We start from the raw sequence: 12800 nt of genomic DNA, 5'->3' as shown, positions 1-12800 counted from the left end.
TTAATCATGATTAATTACAGATTTTTTTTTTTTTATTGATTCACAGCACTAATATTTACTTGATACAAAGCAAAATTAAGACTTTTTTTAAATATTGTGTAATATTTTTTTTTTTTTTTCTCAATTTACCTGGAAAACAATAAAACAAAAAAAGAGTACTTAAAAACTTGTACTGTATTTTGCAGTGATGGGGAATGGACATTTAAAAAATGAAATGACAAATGATTCAAATTATTTCTGGATCATATCATTTAAGCAGTCCAACACGGTTTACCTGTTCAGGTCGGATCTGTGAATGAACCAGCTGATGCACCACCGATTCTGAGAGAGGAACATCTCTGAGCAGGTATGAAGTAAGAGTTTCATCATCCTTCAAAATGTCCTCCACTTTCACGCCTCGACCTGCACATAAACAAAATGTGTGAGAACAGGATTCCAGAGTGAAGAATTTCAATGGGATGAAAGAATGTGACACTTCAACACTTAAGAGATGCTCAGCTGGAAGAATTGCAGCAGCATGACTATCATTCTGATGAGATGGACAGATAGACAACAGCTATGGTATGCCAGGCATCCATGGCCTGCTGACATATGGCCAAGATATCGCTCTGTTTATGCTTATTTTTGAAAGAAAGTGTAAAGAGGAGGTGATAGAGGAGAGAGATTCCTGTGTGAATCGGTGCCAGGAACCTAGAGGAACCAGAGACCATTTCAAACGACACAAAAACAAGTCACGGGCCTTATTTCTCAAAGGTCACGGATCTGTTAGCACTTTGAACGCAAGCTGCTGCACGTAGGACTAAGCTTAAGACCGGTTCTTCTGCCAGAAACCAAAAGTTCATTCATTCCTGCCCTCACCATAATGCACTGGACAATTATGCAGTCAGTCACCAGAGAACAATCAATCACATTCCACTGATGGCCTCAGATATTTGTTTTTCTAGCGAGGACAGGCCAATTAGAGCTTTCAGCGAAGGAATGCCAGACTCAATCCCAGACAACTTCTATTTGTGTGTCTCGTCATGGGGTAAACAAATGGAAGTGCTTTCTCTAAAAATAATAGTATGGAAGGAGCATAAGCTTCTTAGCATTCCCCATGAAAGGATCTCTTCAAGGCAGACTGAGCATGTGATGTAATCTGAGAGAGTGGTGTAAACAGTGGAGCTGCTGACCAGCGATCAGCTCAGGATTGGTTCGGAGAGTGTCCATGAAGTTGCTCATGGCCATGAGTTCTCGCCATAGCCGTCCCATCTGCAAGAACTCTGGATCATCAAACAGCAGCTCCTGTGCGTCCGTCCAAAACCGAGCCAGACTGAACAGAGAGGGGTGCATGTGTATTAGAGCAATGGAGGATTAGTTCATCTGCATCATTTGCACATGAAACAAATCAACTCACATTGAGTTGTTGTAGTTGGACACCAGGCCTGGAGACTCTCCACGGGTTGAGTGCTGGAAACAGGGGTTGTTGGCGTTGCAGAAGATCCCTTGGATCCATGGAAGGATGCCAGTGGAGGGCATTGCTTTGTTTGGAAAATGACCTGAGGTGAAGAAAAGTAGTCATTATTGCCAAAAAAGGAACATATGCATCGCAAACATCAACCAACAGAATGGAATATGTATATTTATATATACTATTAAAGTGCCCCTATTATGGTTTTTCGAATACAGCTGTAATACATGTAATTGTAATACTCGGATTGAAATCGTAAAATCAACGTCATTGTTTCTGTCTTTACAGTGTGTAGTGTGTACAATCACTGAGCCTCCGCACAGAGCTGAAGTTCAGTTATGGCAATGGGCGGTTGTTTGCGATGTGCGCTGTAAGCGGTAGACCAATCACAACAGACTGGGCCGTCTGGCCTATCAGAGCAGAGTAGCTCACGGAAAGGAGGGATTTAGCGAGACTGATTCATCTTTCAAGTCGTTTGAGAATCATTGATGTGGTGATGTGCCATGTATATTATGAAAAAAATTTAACTGTTTTTTGACCTTTGATGCATGTAAACCTGAAAACAAAATTAGGAGTCTTTAAAATAGCATAATAATAGGGGCACTTTAAAATCATCTTCAACCATCCATACATTCATGTTGGCGGTAAAGGGGGTTCGCTTTTCTCAGCCAAACCAGTCCAATGAATAGCACCACAGGCCACATAATTTCCATAAAGAGCCTTGTCTGGGGATAAAATGCAAGAAAAGTATTAGAAAGGCTCCAGAAGAAATGCAAAAAAGAACATCTAACCTACAGATGACAGTGAACACATCCTTCCTTTGTAAATATATATAAAAAAAATATATATTAATATCCATTAGTCAGATGACGTTGTTTTAATCATAGTTCAAAATCCTAACCCATATTCATTGCATAACATGACTGGAATTCTCTTGGATTTCTCTTGCTGAGTAAAATAATTTCTAGCTGTCCTATGCGTATAGTGAAGGAACAAGCTGATCTTTTCACCTTCTGCCTCTTGCGGATAGTCCAGTTTTTCCAGAGGAGCAGCCGCACCTGGCTGTTGGTTCCCATGACCGCTGCTCTTCACCCCCACAGGGGTCACGTGCAGGTGACCTACCTGGACAAAACAACCAAAGAAAAGACAGTTTATCTTCATCAGACATGGTTACAAGTCCGATTAATGCAACAAATGAGTTAAATGCTCCAGTGGTCTAATCCCATCCTAAGAATCCATATACGACCTTCATGCATTTCGTTCCGAAGGAGTTTTACAGAAAATATAGTGGCTTACAAAACACCAATGAGCAACCCCAAGGCAGCAGGGGAGCAACCAAACAGTTTTTGTCTTCAACCCCTCAGAAAAGTACAAAATAAATACTCTGTAGACCAATCATGAAACATAATGAGACAAGAAATGAACTGTGTGGGCTGTCAATACAGTTCAGCATATTGGAGACAAACAGTGCTCTTACGTAACAGGCCTGCATGCTCCTTTATGTAACAAAACCATTCACTCGGAAACGGCAAAAGGACACATGTAAAACATAATTAAACAGAAAGAACTCACCTCAGGAGAAGAACGCTCTTTTACGCTTACATCTGCTGAAGCTCATGGCCGTCCTCACTCGACTGACTGTCGGTTTGCTGCAGACGCTAAGCAGGTTTGTAATCTGATTGATTTAAGCTCCTTTCACCAGTGTGAGAGCCGGTTCTCTGAGCCCAATCTATGCTGCATTGGACCTGTGCCCTAACTAACAGCTAACTGGTGATGAATATGAACTATACATTCATTTTAATGTAATGGTGAACATACACTGCCAAAAAAAAGTCGCTGTTTGGATTTAATTAAAGGGATAGTTCGCCCCAAAATAAAACATTACTACCCCATGAACCCCATTCCTCACCCAATTCTGCATATTTGACTTTCTTCTTTCAGATGAATACAATCGGAGATATATTAAATAATTTTGATACTGGCTCTTCCAAGCTTTGATGAGGATTATGTTAAAACGTTTTTTTCGTTTTTAAAGTTTTCAATATTGATATTTTTCTTACACAAATGCATCGTTTCGCTTTAGAAGGCCTTTATTAACCTCCCAGAGCCATGTGGATATTTTTTATGATGGATGGATGCACTTTTTTTGGCCTTCAAAATCTCTATTCACTGCCATTATAAGGTTTGGAAGAGCCAGGACATTATTTAATACGTATATCTCCGATTGAAGATAGTCATACACTGATGTCTTTAGGGTGAGTAAAACATGGGGTAACTTTGGGGTGTAATTTTGGGGTGAACTATCCCTTTAAATAGGCAAATCCTTAAGAGTCTATGATTGGATCATTATTGCAGTGATTATTATGTTTCTAGAATGTTATATGTTATGTTCTTCTAACCCTAAATGATGGAGTGTGTAGCTTATCATTTCTTAAACAACCATGTAGAAAGACACATCATGGCCATATTTCCAGGATGACAAAGATTCATCAGGCTCAAATTGTGAAAGAATTGTTGGGAGGGAGCATGAAGAATCATTTTCACACATGAATTGGCACCAAAGCCTTTGGGATGTGCTGGAGGAGACTTTACAGAGGGCTTGACTCTTGCACTGTCAATACAAGATCTTAACAAAAAATGTATGCACTGAAAATAAATGTTGATGTTTTTTGTGCTCTTTTTAAATCCACAGCGACTTTTTGGGGGGCTGTGCAGTGAGTGTACTATATTGGAGACCAGGGCTAGTTGTCACACCTTTACGCCAATATATATTTCTGTATAAACATACCTTAAAGTCACACATTGGCGGAAACTTCCCTCCTGCAAATAAATGCAGTTGCCATTCCCAAAACGTTTTAATGTTGCCTCAGTTTAGTATTAGTATTTTAAAATCTTAATAGTTACATACTGTACATAATCAAAATGAGCTACCTTTAACATTACAACATTTTTTTATTATGCATAACATAGCTATTTATATCAGGATGCAATACTAGGTAACAGGGTCCTAAACTTTAGTTTAGGGTCCAATTCTCACTATTAACTATTTGCTTATTAGCATGCATATAATAGGATATTGGCTGTTTTTTAGCACTTATAAAGCACATATCAATGCCTTATTCTGCATGACCATATTCTACTTCCTTTAATCCTACCCAATACCTAAACTTAACTACCTTACTAACTACTGATAAGCAGTAATTAGGAGTTTATTGAGGCAAAAGTCATTGTTAATAGTGAGAATTGGACCCTAAACTAAAGTGTGACCCAATACTAATATCAAGATGGACCACCCTCATATTAAATGAGGTAAAAACAACCAATAATAAGTTATCATTTTTGAAACAATTACTTATGTTACAATAATCATTGTCATTCACCATAACCTTTCCTGCCAATTACCATATTTACTTTTGATTAAATGTATGGCTGAGGCTTCAAAAACACATTTCAATGCACACATAATGAAGGTAACACATTCTGAGAGGTACATCAAAACAATTTCAAGTAAAAACATGAACTCATATATGACATCAGCTGTGTTTTTAATAAGTTACAAGTGTGTATTCTCACATGTACCTGTTTTTACACTTGAGGGAATGTAAGACATCATGAAAATGCTGTTAATCAGTTTATACAGTATCATCACATCAGATACATGGGTGCCATTTATAAAAGACACTGATTGAGTGTTAAACTGGTAAATGTGGTTCAGACCAGATCATTTGTGTTGGACAACCAGTCAGTGGACTCTTATAAATGAAGGCACTTGCTTTGGCTTGACTTGCTTGTTTTGGGTATACTGACATTTCAGTTGTTGTTGATATGAACCATTAAAAATAATAAGAACGAAAGGAGAAAAAAACCTTTGGGCAAACCGTTACAATATTATATGAACACTTAATAAAATGTGGGCCAAACTGCATTTCTGAAAGCTCTCAATTAATAGACTCGTAAAAAATAATTCATATCAGCATTTTTTGTATGAAAAAAAGAAACAAGACAAATAAGAAAATACCTTTGCACACTTTAACAAAAAAACAAGTGTACATCTCTCAGTTGTTCTTAAAAAACTAAATTAACACTGCATGTAGTTCAACAATTCAGTAGCGAGAAATGTGTGGTTCCAAAGTCTAATAAGTGCATTTTATGATTATAATAAAGTGACGACACTCAACTGTAACAGCTTGGTCATTTTGGTTTCGGTGTAAAACATAAAAATACAGAAATATACAGAATATATATATATATATATATATATATATATATATATATATATATATATATATATATATATATATATATATATATATATATATATATATATATATATATATATATATTTATATTTTTTTTAAAACAAAAAATCCATATACAGTGTAAATGAAATTGCACGTTCTGGTGTTATAATGCAACAAAAACGGGTTGTGCATAAGTGATGCGATGAAGTAAAAAACATTAAGTGCATACTGTGTAAATTCTTGTCCGAGGGGTTTGTTTGATTATTACAAACAGCAGATGCGCAATATATTAATATATAGATATATACCATGTCCTTGCATCTCTTCACAGTTATGGAAAATATTTCCACATATACAAAAAGGGGCCGTGGCTAATATTCATAGGTCCGAGGCAAAATCGTCAAGACAATGACCTCGTCCTGGGATGACATTCCCGGTTGCCCCCCTTCCGGAATCATACGTGTCCAGATCTCAAACAAAATGTGCCTCCCTGTGTTCGAGATCCTGCATACGGTGTGATCTGAGTCTCTGGTACACGGGTTTGGTCTCGTTTTGTCCGAGTTCCTCCGGGCCGGAGCTGGGAGACTGGGGGAGCGGAAGTGGGCTTGTATTGTGGGCATCCAGCTCTGGTGATGGTTCTGGGTCCAAATCTGGCTCGGGCTCATCTACCGAGACTTCCACCCCAAACCCTTCCTCCTCCTCATCGTCATCATCCTCCTCTTCTTCCTCTGTGCTGTTTGCGGTTGCTCTACTAGACTTAAGCTCGACCTTTGTTAATGTTTTGGTTTTGCTCCCTGGAGGTTTGTAGAACGTTCCAGGAGGAGGTTGCAGAGTTCTAGGAGGCCTGAAGGCTGTGGGAACGGGGTAGTACTCGCTAACATTTCCTTCCCTACGTAAAGTCCGTCCAGGCCTCACAGCAATGGTGTAGGGTCTGTTAGCAAGAGCTGTGCTGGCAGTTTTGGTGGGTTCTGAGAAAGACGATGACGTGAGAGAAGAAGTATGAACGTTGGCATCATTGGTCCCGGAATCAGCAGGACAGGTGGTTGTAATCACGACGGTCTTTGGAGTGATGTCGTGATGCTTATACTGCTTGTCCCATGTCCGCCGTAGGGTCTGCGTATCAATGTAAGACTTCCTGTAATGGTTTCCCGCTCTGGACCTGGGCTTCTCCTCTTCGGACACCTCCTCAATGACGGGATCACGACTGTGGTCGTCACCCTGCTCTACGGAGTTCTTCACGTTACATTCGTCCACCTTGGAGAGGTTGAGGAGTCGCTCGGCTGGCATGCTGGTCGGTCGAGAGGTCAGTTTGGGTCTCGGAGGCCGAAGCTGAACTCTGGAGACGTGGTTGCGGCGGCTGAGGCCGGGCGAGTTCCGCATTTCGGGAACGCTTGATGAGAAGACCCTGTTGATGTCCACTGTATCACCAACTGCATGAAAAGGCCAAGAGTGAGAGAAGTAGAAGCTTGTGTCGAATGACAATATGTCACTTTATGAATTTTTTTTAGACAAGTGAAGAAAAAAATACTGACCTGCAGTGAAGTCTTTGTCAGACCTTATCTTCACCTCATCCATCAGGTGAGTAGAAGGTATTACAGAAGAATGTCTTTTATATGCCTTAGCCTTTGGCTGTTGCTGCTTTGACAAATGAAACAAATATTGAAATATGAAGCAAATACTGTTTTAAAAGACCCAAGGAATTTTCATTTGGCATTATTTTTTTGACTTCTAAGGTTTGGTTTGGTTTGATCTTTTCTCTGCTGGAAAAACCCAACTATTACTGGTCAAAGGTGGTCTAATTATATTAGCCCTAATTATCTTAAAGGCACAATATGTAAGATTTTTGGCTTAAAATATCCAAAAAACACTAAAACAATGTTATATATGTTGTTAACTTGTGTATTTTTGTAAATTATCCCAAATGTTTCCAAGAATGTTTAAATCCAGAGAAATAAGCAATTTTAACCAGGATACAGAGTGTCCGTGTGTCGCCTACAGTGTTAATTTCATTGACGAATAATTTTCGTCAGCAACCTTTTTTCACTGACGAAAACGAGACCATAACTAAATAAAAACTAGTGTTGGATGACAAAAACTATGACGAAAATCAACTGTCATTTTCGTCAACAAATAAAAACGAGACGAAAATGTTAGGGAGGGACGATTATTGTTGCAATATTATGCAATATTATTATTGCATTTTATGTCATCTGAACTTGGATGAGCAGGTGCAACTGCAACACAGGCGCAGACATTTCAAAATAAGAGTCCCGGTGTATTTCAAGCTTGTTTATAATTGCAAGTCACGCATTATATATTCGTTTTTGGTTACACAATAAACTGTATCTAATTTAATTCCCATTTAATTCATAGTCAGGAGGAAAGACCAGTATTTGACACATATTCAATAAAGTATCAGGGTTATAATAGTTAACTAAAACCATTTAAAAATTCTTCATTACTTGAAATTAAATAAATGTTAACTGAAATTTAAAAAAATAAATAAACAAACTTATTTGAAGCTTTAGCTTAACCTGATATGGCCTGCTGACTAAAACAGAAATACAAAGTTATAAAAACTATATAGCTGTTTAAAAAAAAAAAAAAAAAAAGTGAATTGAGCTCTCTTTCGTGTATTTTTAATGATGTATTTTAAAATGATGTCAAAATGTCAGTTCAAGTGACAGTCGGTTATATAAGGCTTAAATGCTTAATGTATTACAATTTAACTAAACTCATTAGATTTTAGGAGACTAAATACTGTATTTAGTCGACTAAAACTAGACTAAAAATAATTCAGGTGACTAAAATATGACTAAAACTAAATGGCATTTTAGTCAAAAGACTATGACTCAAACTAAATCAAAATTTGCTGTCAAAATGAACACTGGTCACCTATAAATGACATCATACTCGCGTTACCCTCGATTTCCAGTTTCCAGAAACTCCAGAGACGCTTTAATAAATGGTGTTTTACTAGACAAACTAATCATTGTTATATAGCTCAACACAGTTAGTTTTATTGTTTACATCTCATTTTCTTGATTTACCGCATATACCATGTACCATGATCGCTCCAGCGGCCTCGTTCTGCTCCAATGGCTTTCCTCCCCACCCTGTTTCATACTACAGTAACATTAATGAATCTTTAATACATTAGCTCATCCATGAATATAATTTCTGCCCGAGTCCCGTCGTATTATTTTCCACCGGCTGTAGAGGTGAAGACAACAGCTGCCATGATTCTGTGAAATCCAGCTACGCCTTTGTTTTGAATAAGCGACCTCTAGCGGCAAAAATTACATATTGTGCCTTTAAACAAGATGGTTCAAAACAGCTCAACTACTATCTTGACAGCTAATGAGTAGTTTGGGACAGCCTGAAACCTGAATCAGAAGTTGGTTTCTGATGGACTTTCCAGCAGGGTAGCGACTATTAAAATCAACATCATATAAACATCAACAAACCATCTCACCTCCTTAATGTCCACCAGGGACTTTGAATGTCGGCTAAGCTGTTGTTGCTTCTCCTGTGAGGTGAAGCGTGATTTGATGGGGAGCGGAGAGCTCTCTGCTACAGGGGATGAAGGCGGAAGGGGACTCAGAGGAGTATCGAAGATCATCTCGTAGTGGCGGATCAAAAGCTCCACGATCAGGGCCTGGTAGGGGTAGTCTACCAGAGAGGACAGAGAGACCTCGGCATCGGCCTGTCTGGGCTTGATCAGTGTGGGCCCAAAGATGATGCCCAGATTACTGGCAGTCATCTTGTTCTCATCCGCCCTTTCTGTCACCCTATTGAAAGAAAAATGTGTTTACAAACTGTGTTTCCTGATCATCTATATTCTAATTATAACATTCTCATTAAAGCACCTGTGCAAGTGCTGAATAAGGAACTGCAGGGTTTTGTAGTGGGCTGGAGGAAGCTGACGCAGCAGGTCTTTAATCTTGAAGAGGACTCGGTTGAGCTCTACGCTGATCTGCGGCAGGCTGTCGGAGGTGGGACTTCCTCTTGACGCCTCTACTTCATCAACAATGATACTCTGACTCTCTTTGGCCAATCCGATGAAGTCGTTATAGTAACGGAAAAGAATGAGGGGCTCTGGGAGCTGAAGGGTATACAATTATTATTTTTATTACACATACATATACATCTATTTTACGGGTGGGTAAATAAATAGAACAATATTAATTTCGGGAAATTAAATAATATAAAACAAATTCTGAAGTAGGGCTAAAAAATTATGCTTTTAGAGCAAACTGTTTCTTAATAATTGATTATAATAATAAAAGTGTCACAAAAACATGTAATAAATGTATTAAAGAAAAACATAATTCCTGACATATACCTGGCGTAGGTAGAGTTTGAGGACGTTGCTGATATCGTGAGGGTAGAGCTCAGAAAGCTCAACCAGGTCTTTGCCATTCTCAAAGGCCTGACAAAGCTTCTCCACCCGTGATTTGGCACCGTTAACACGATAAATTCCCTTTTTAAAAAAAACAACAAAACATCCCCTTTCAGTCTCGCTCAGCATTTACATTTCATATCCTCCTGGCAAGACATAGAGAGGAAGTACACACCTTGATATTCAGAGCCCTGTTTTCGATCTCTGAGGTGCATTTTTTGATGATGAAGGGGATTCCATCAGGACTGTTCTTGGCGGCCTGAGCAAAGTCGATAGCAAAGAGATGAAGTTTTCCCTGTAACTTCTTATGCCCACACTGGATGGCTAGAGTTTCCAAACACTTCTTATGGCACGCGAGAGAACACTGAAAATAACACAAGAATGAAGAATAGATAACAGAATTAAATTCCCATGGTGCAAATTCTAAAATGATTAAGGCATGAAAATGCATTTGCAAAACAAAAACAATAAACAGCATTATCTTACCAACATTTGCTTTATCAAACTTCTGCAATGAGCTGTGTGTGTATGCGCATGTAAAAACTCACCTCCTCACATTCAGCACCGTGAAATACCACAAGACTATCACACTCCCGGCACTTCGATGGAGCACGGAGCTTTCTTAGCTTGTGCGTCTGTGCCGCTTTAGACATCTGCGTGTTGCGAAAAGGTCCAGGAGAGCTGGCTGCCTCCGTAACAATTTCACTCAAACCTAAAAAACAATGTTTGCAGTGTTTATTTTTGCTGTGTTCATTCAGGCCTTTCCAAAAGATTTCAAAAAATGTTTCCAGCTACAATTATAGCACGGTGTTAACATGCTTGGACTACATTCTCTGCATTGTCTGTGAGATACAGTAAAACAAATAAAAATATGTGTGCAATGTCAAACAGCCAGAGAGCATGTTTGGAAGTGTTATTCAATGTATAAGGGCTCACCATTATCTGAAGGAGATGGCGGTTCTCTCTCATCCAGATCATCTGCTGAAGACATGGTGCCGGTGGATGGGGTTCTGGGAAGTCGTCTCTTAAAATCACCTGGAAAATGGCACAAAGGGATGATTAGTTTCAACACAACAAAATCATATTTAGATGATACACTACTTTTCAAAAGTTTGGGGATGGTAATATTCTTAAATATTTTTGAACTAAGTTACTTATGCTCACCAAGGGTGCATTTATTTAATTAAAAATGCAGTAAAAACAGCAACATTGTAAAATATTATGTGTTTTCTATTGTAATATATGTTTAAAGCTACACTGTGTGATATTTTCCCCCATCTAGTGGTGAAAAGGTATATGACCATCCAGTGAATTTTAGTTTCTGTTCCTCTCAATTCCGATTTCGTTTCAACTCCTACGGTGGCCGATTTAGTCCAAGATTAACATGGCTTCCAGTTCGACCTCGTCCACATTCAACACGGTGCCTGTGGGATATTCTGTGCGCAGTGGGATGGTTGGAACTCAACTGGCCTAATTATTCGGCTAGAAAGAACTGCAGCTAATCCAGAGTGAACTTTGATGATAGTAATGTTTATTCAGTCATCCAATTGCAAGGCATAAACAGGTTTGCGTGGATATGTACACAAATGTGGTTTCTGTGAGAGAACAAATAAGGATGGTAAATATACATACACAGTTAAGAACTGTATAACTATACTTATAAGTTACATTTGTATAATGTAACCGTAAACCAGAGCTTATAGAGAATGGGAACGTGACGTCAGCAACGCAATGCATTCGTGGTCTTTAGGGCACTGTACTACATTAGAGAATGAGTAGTAGTGGAGGTAGACTTTAAAACTTGTATTATACAGTTAAAAACACATTTGAATGGTCACCGCTTGCTGTGTTATAAACTGCCATAGCCGCTCTTTTACAACCTGCGTGGAAAACATATCTCAAATCACGCGCAATATTTCAGTTTACTAGCTTGGAAATAACAAGAGTAAGTGAAAGTAATGCTACCTTCACGTGCTATCGGAAATTTGACAATTCCCTGAAGTAGTGATTACGAGCTCATCCCATTCATATTTCCAAAGTGGAGGGCGTTCATGTGCAATTTTTACCAAGGAAAATTCCATAGCCTAATAATTCCGAGAGCACGTGAAGGCAGCATAACACTCGGAAATAAACAACTTAGCCAAAATGTGTCTTTATAATTTGTATTTATTATTTATAACAGATATATTACAGATGAATATTTTCTGAACCGCTTGAATGTGCTCACACCATAAATAATGCATGAAACGCGTCTGGAAATGCTTCATTGTTCAGCTTCTCTCAGTAGAAGGAAATCTTGTACTTGTTCCATTTAAGTCCAGTAAAACTTTTTAGTACTGTAGGCTAAAGTGCTTTCAAATACAAATCATTTCAAAGCTGCATTACGAGCCATAATCTGTTATCCTTTAATGCTTTAACGTTAAGGAATTAGGGCGATATGATATAGGCTATGTTGATTGAATAAATGATCCACTGGCTGAGATCAAGCTATAAGTATATTTACTATTTTATATATCAGATACAGACTTTTTTGTTAGGCTATTAAAAAATAAACTGCAAAAGACAAACCAATGTGTGGTGCGATAGAAGGCGGCCGTCTGATTTCTCATTGTATGAAACGTGATGAATATGTGCAGTATCCTGGCCGCACGACTGAGCGCTCATGTACGTAAGAGATTAAAAAATTAGTCCATTTATTATAAGTGAG

At 38.5% G+C, this 12800-nt stretch overlaps 2 protein-coding genes across 5 annotated transcripts in view; both read right to left on the bottom strand.

Moving 5' to 3' along the window:
- Positions 1-3103, bottom strand: part of abca4a (ATP-binding cassette, sub-family A (ABC1), member 4a) — a 50543-nt gene extending 47440 nt beyond the window's left edge. The window contains exons 1-6 of the mRNA XM_079805894.1: positions 3023-3103; positions 2461-2572; positions 2082-2175; positions 1397-1538; positions 1173-1312; positions 275-402 (exon numbers count right to left, since the gene is read on the bottom strand). Of these exons, the coding sequence (XP_079662020.1) occupies positions 275-402; positions 1173-1312; positions 1397-1538; positions 2082-2175; positions 2461-2526 (570 nt within the window). The 5' untranslated portion in view covers positions 2527-2572; positions 3023-3103. The remainder of the gene's footprint in view (positions 1-274; positions 403-1172; positions 1313-1396; positions 1539-2081; positions 2176-2460; positions 2573-3022) is intronic.
- A 2678-nt stretch (positions 3104-5781) lies between these two features.
- Positions 5782-12800, bottom strand: part of arhgap29a (Rho GTPase activating protein 29a) — a 62132-nt gene continuing 55113 nt past the window's right edge. For 3 of the 4 annotated variants that reach the window (XM_079806200.1, XM_079806202.1, XM_079806203.1), the window contains 8 exons: positions 11030-11128; positions 10642-10805; positions 10269-10457; positions 10037-10174; positions 9561-9796; positions 9167-9482; positions 7224-7329; positions 5782-7121 (listed from right to left, as the gene is read on the bottom strand). In XM_079806200.1, coding sequence (XP_079662326.1) covers positions 6163-7121; positions 7224-7329; positions 9167-9482; positions 9561-9796; positions 10037-10174; positions 10269-10457; positions 10642-10805; positions 11030-11128 — 2207 coding nt within the window. In that variant the 3' untranslated portion in view covers positions 5782-6162. The remainder of the gene's footprint in view (positions 7122-7223; positions 7330-9166; positions 9483-9560; positions 9797-10036; positions 10175-10268; positions 10458-10641; positions 10806-11029; positions 11129-12800) is intronic. The other variant, XM_079806201.1, reaches the window with a different exon arrangement.

This window comes from Gobio gobio (genome assembly GCF_949357685.1).
Source record: "Gobio gobio genome assembly, chromosome: 23".
In the NCBI taxonomy this organism is placed as follows: Eukaryota; Metazoa; Chordata; class Actinopteri; order Cypriniformes; family Gobionidae; genus Gobio; species Gobio gobio.
This window is presented reverse-complemented; position numbering and strand designations above follow the sequence as displayed.